This window comes from Rhinopithecus bieti, unplaced genomic scaffold, assembly GCF_001698545.2.
Source record: "Rhinopithecus bieti isolate Rb0 unplaced genomic scaffold, ASM169854v2 scaffold_11291, whole genome shotgun sequence".
Taxonomy (NCBI): Eukaryota; Metazoa; Chordata; class Mammalia; order Primates; family Cercopithecidae; genus Rhinopithecus; species Rhinopithecus bieti.
The window spans coordinates 1,382,746-1,387,205 of record NW_016807158.1 but is presented as its reverse complement, the minus strand read 5'-3'; the positions used below and the strand labels follow the sequence as shown (position 1 = coordinate 1,387,205).

At 43.0% G+C, this 4,460-nt stretch overlaps 1 protein-coding gene across 2 annotated transcripts in view; it reads left to right on the top strand.

The window, feature by feature from the left end:
- MAGI2 (membrane associated guanylate kinase, WW and PDZ domain containing 2) overlaps nt 1–4,460 on the top strand; it is a 1,515,811-nt gene that overhangs the window by 1,390,601 nt on the left and 120,750 nt on the right. For both annotated transcript variants that reach the window (XM_017880419.1, XM_017880418.1), the window contains 2 exons: nt 918–1,103; nt 3,125–3,296. In XM_017880419.1, the coding sequence (XP_017735908.1) occupies nt 918–1,103; nt 3,125–3,296 (358 nt within the window). The remainder of the gene's footprint in view (nt 1–917; nt 1,104–3,124; nt 3,297–4,460) is intronic.

Here is a 4,460-nt window from a genome sequence, read left to right as displayed (position 1 = left end):
AAAAAAAAAAAAAAAAAAAAAAAGTGTATATTGTTTTTAAAAGACATATAACATTTTACCAATCCTAAACATGTTTATATTTTAATATTTTGACAGTTGGAGAGCATCTTATAGTCAATGGAGCATCATTATTTAGTTAACAGTGTTTCTTTTTTTTTTTTTTTCTGTGGCATATAAAATAAAAGTACGCCTTACCATCCATGGCATTGTAGATTTGAATAAACACATTATATATCAGACATTAGCAAGATATCAGCACCATATAAAAGCAAATCAGAAAGAAGAGATAAGATGTGACAACACATCAACCTTTAAAGCTTAGTACATGAGTGGGAAGGTGGTTATAACTTCTTTACCAAGTGGCTACTACCCATATTAACACATATTTCTTTCCTTCCTTGTTTTCTCCTCTCAATAAAATAATAAAAGGGAAGAACTTGAATTTCTGGCATTTATTGTAGCTTTCTTAAATTGTTGATTATTGTCTCTAGAATACGAGCTCATAGGGCACAAAGTTCTATGTGATCCTCAAACACTCATATATATTGGAATCTCCCTAGGAGCTTCTTAGAAAGCTCACGGTCCTCACCTCCTGCCTGGACATTCTAATTCAGATGGTCCCCAGTAAGGCCCAAATAGCTGTCTTTTTAACTCTAGGTTAATTATGATCACCCCAAAGTTTGAGAACCCCTGGTCTGTGTTTGGAATTGGCCTATCACTGCAAAGGACTTGAATTTAGAAACTGGTCTCAGTAGTATGCACAGGACCCCATTTGATAGAAATTAGTGTGATTTCAAAAGGCAAATATACTAACGAAGGAAGGAATTCTGACATTTCATTGTTTCCTTTGGGGCTGGGACTGAAAGAACATGTATTGGTGATGTCCCTGATACCTATTTCTGTTGGGGTTTTTTTAGCTGTGCCCCATAAAATCGGACGCATCATTGATGGGAGTCCTGCAGATCGCTGTGCAAAACTAAAAGTGGGAGACCGGATCCTAGCAGTGAATGGCCAGTCTATCATCAACATGCCTCACGCTGACATCGTGAAGCTCATCAAGGATGCAGGTCTTAGTGTCACCCTTCGCATCATTCCTCAGGAGGGTGAGTGCCTGAGGCAGCCTTGCAGAGAGGCGGTCAACACACGGACACACTCACCGGCTGTTCTCAGCCTGCCCGCCAGGGTCGTGGAGTGCACCTGCCTGCCGTCACTGTGGTGTCAGAGTGTCAGAGGTTGATTATTATTTCTACTTTTGCAAAAACTCACACTCAGTTGCAATCCATATCATGTTTATTCAGTACCTGTCTCATTCAGAGGTCAAGTTATGTGGCATTGCAGGCCAAATAGTGTGAATTCCATATACTCCGGTTTCTCTTCAGATCACATAAATCTTTCGCCTTTTAGCAAATAGTGTGAATTCTGAGACGCCAGGTTATTCAATCATTTCCTGTGGGCACCCCCTTTTATGCTTGTATTAAGTCAGAATTCATTCAACAGAGGTGATAGTTACAAATCTGAAAAAAATATTTACGTTAACAGGAAATCTCTAGAGAATTCTTCAAAGTCAGATTGATTTTGAAAACGTGAAGTTTTGTGGTATAAAGAGAGCTCATTTAGAAAATGTTGCATCTGGTAAGAATTTAAAATTCCCACTGAGCCTTTTGAATTTGTCTGTATAAGGACTCCCCGCTGAGGCTCAGAAGAGTAGTGAACATCACAGTTCATAACCATGCCCTAGAGGGTCATGGAGCTGTGAACATCCCCGCACCGAAAATTCACCATTTCCAGAGACAATGGGTTCATGACTAGTTTCTGGCTGCTGACTCAACCATTTGAAGAATTCCATTTCTGGAGCTCACTGATGAGTGTCCCACACAGAGGCTGATGGGCTCACTCAAGTTGGTACCCTCTGTTTTATTCAGCCACAATTCCATTTTAGGATTATCTGACATGCAGACAGCAAATGGCTAAACAGCCACTTGACTTTAAATATAAAACAGTAGTTCTCAACGGGGGTGGTTTTGTCCCTCCAGGGGACATTTTGTAAAGTCTAGAGGCGTTTTTGACTGTCTTGGTTGAGATGGGCATGCTGCTGCCATCTAGTGGGTGGAGGCCAGGGATGCTGCCAACCATCCTAAAATGCACAGGACAGCTGCCCACAGGAAAGATTTACCCAGCCCAAAATGCCAGCAGGGCTGAGTCTGGGAAACCCTGATATAAATGGAGAAGGAATTAAAAGATTTGGACTGTGGGGGGAAAAAGGGCAAGGGAGAGGAGTTTATAGGGGAATGCTAATAGATCACCTCCCTTTTCTTACCCAATCAAAAAAAAAAAGAGAAGAGAAAAGAAAATGGCCATGCTGTTTTTTAACCTACTATCCGCAGACACCAACATGTATAAACAATTCAACGGAAATTAACTGCAAACAAGATTGCTCACTGAAAGTCTAAATACTTCTCAGTTTTCCGAGTCTGGAATGTATCTGTTGTTGGGCCCTTATTCCAATATATAGTCAATTTCAGTTGAAAATTTGATGTTATTAGGAAAGAAGTCCAGAAGCAATTATTTAAAAGAACAGTTTTGTGAATCTTCTTGTGTCCAGCATTCTTTTTTCTTTCTGTAGAAATGTGGAGTCCAGTGGGCTATGAGGTAATAAGACTGACAAGGGATGAGGAAAAGATTGTAAAAAACATTTTCCTTTTAATGGTTCATTCCTTATCCACACTTTGGAAGACTCTTCAGACTGTTTATTACAAGCCAAAAGTGGTGGCTGATCCATTTTCTCTCAGTAAGCAATGCTGCAAAAATAGAGCATGTTTTAGAGCTTAGTCCTTTGAATTATTTTTTTCATAGTTTTACAAGGTTTTTTGGTAATCTTTTCTTCTCGCAGAATGACAAGATACTGTTCATAGCCTTGTTCCATAGTGATCATTAATGAAAGACTACAAATTTCAGAAATGGTATTAGAACTTGATAAGATTAACCTGCTATCTAAAAACCTAGCAGAAATGGAAATAACCAAAGCCTGAGTCATCAGCAGAGGCAAAGTCACCACCTCTGGTCACCTCTTTCCCCTTATCAATGTTAACCTGACTGCATCTGCCACTGTGGTTCTCCATCGCAGAGCTCAACAGCCCCACCTCGGCACCCAGCTCAGAGAAGCAGAGTCCCCTGGCGCAGCAGAGTCCCCTGGCCCAGCAGAGTCCCCTGGCCCAGCCAAGCCCAGCCACCCCCAACAGCCCCGTCGCCCAGCCAGCACCACCTCAACCACTTCAGCTGCAAGGACATGAAAATAGGTAAAGTTTCCTCTGACTTTTGTGATTCTGAGAGGTGATGGGGTGGGGAGAGGAGGGAGCATTTGGGCACAGCACAGGACAGGCTGAGAGAGAGATTTTCATAAAGTGGAAATTGCCATGCGTACCGTTGTGTGATTTTGAGGTTGCATGTGTGTTATACATATGGTTTTATTAGTTAAGATAGCTGATGTCTGTGCTTCACAAAGAGAGATGCTTTCCTGAAGAAATGGTGAGCAGTTGCAGATGAGCAGGGCTTAACCGCTGAAGAGCATGTTAAAGGGAGTCCAGAGTGAAGAACTTACTCAGAGGCCCTCTGGCAGGAGCAAGCATGCAGTATGAACGACAGAAATACGGCCAATAAATGGAGTGGCAGAAGAAGAGTATGATGTGAGATGAAGCCAGTGAGGGTGGCTGGGGCCAACCCTAAAGGGCCTTGTAAGCATGCTTACTCAATGTTTTGATCTTTAAGTACAGCAAGAAGTCATTGAAGGGTCTTCAGCTGAGGAGTGTTATCATTAGATTTGCTTTATAAGAAAGCCTCCTGGTCTGCCCTGCAGACAGCACACAGGAGGCTGGCAGGGTGAATGCAGGTTAAGCAGTTAGGAGGTGGCTGCTTCCATTGAACCATAAAGGTCATGGCTCAGAGAATGATGAAGATGTGGAGGTGGGGAGAATGTTGAAGGATTTGTAGGCATTAGTAAATATTACCAGCCAGTGTGGTGGCTCACGCCTATAATCTCAGCACTTTGGGAAGCTGAGGTGTGAGGATTGCTTGAGCCCAGGAGTTCAAGACCAGCATGAGCAACGTGGTAAAACCCCATCTCTACAAAAAATACAAAAGTTAGCCGGCCATGGTGGTACATGCCTATAGTCCCAGCTACTTGGGAGGCTGAGGCAGGAGAATCACTTAAACCCAGGAGGTGGAGGCTGCAGTGAGCTGAGAACGTTCCCATGACACTCCAGCATGGATGACAGAGTGAGACTCTGTCTCAAAAATAAAATAAATTGGCCGGGCGCGGTGGCTCAAGCCTGTAATCCCAGCACTTTGGGAGGCCGAGACGGGCGGATCACGAGGTCAGGAGATCGAGACCATCCTGGCTAACATGGTGAAACCCCGTCTCTACTAAAAATAATACAAAAAACGAGCCGGGCGAGGGGGCGGGC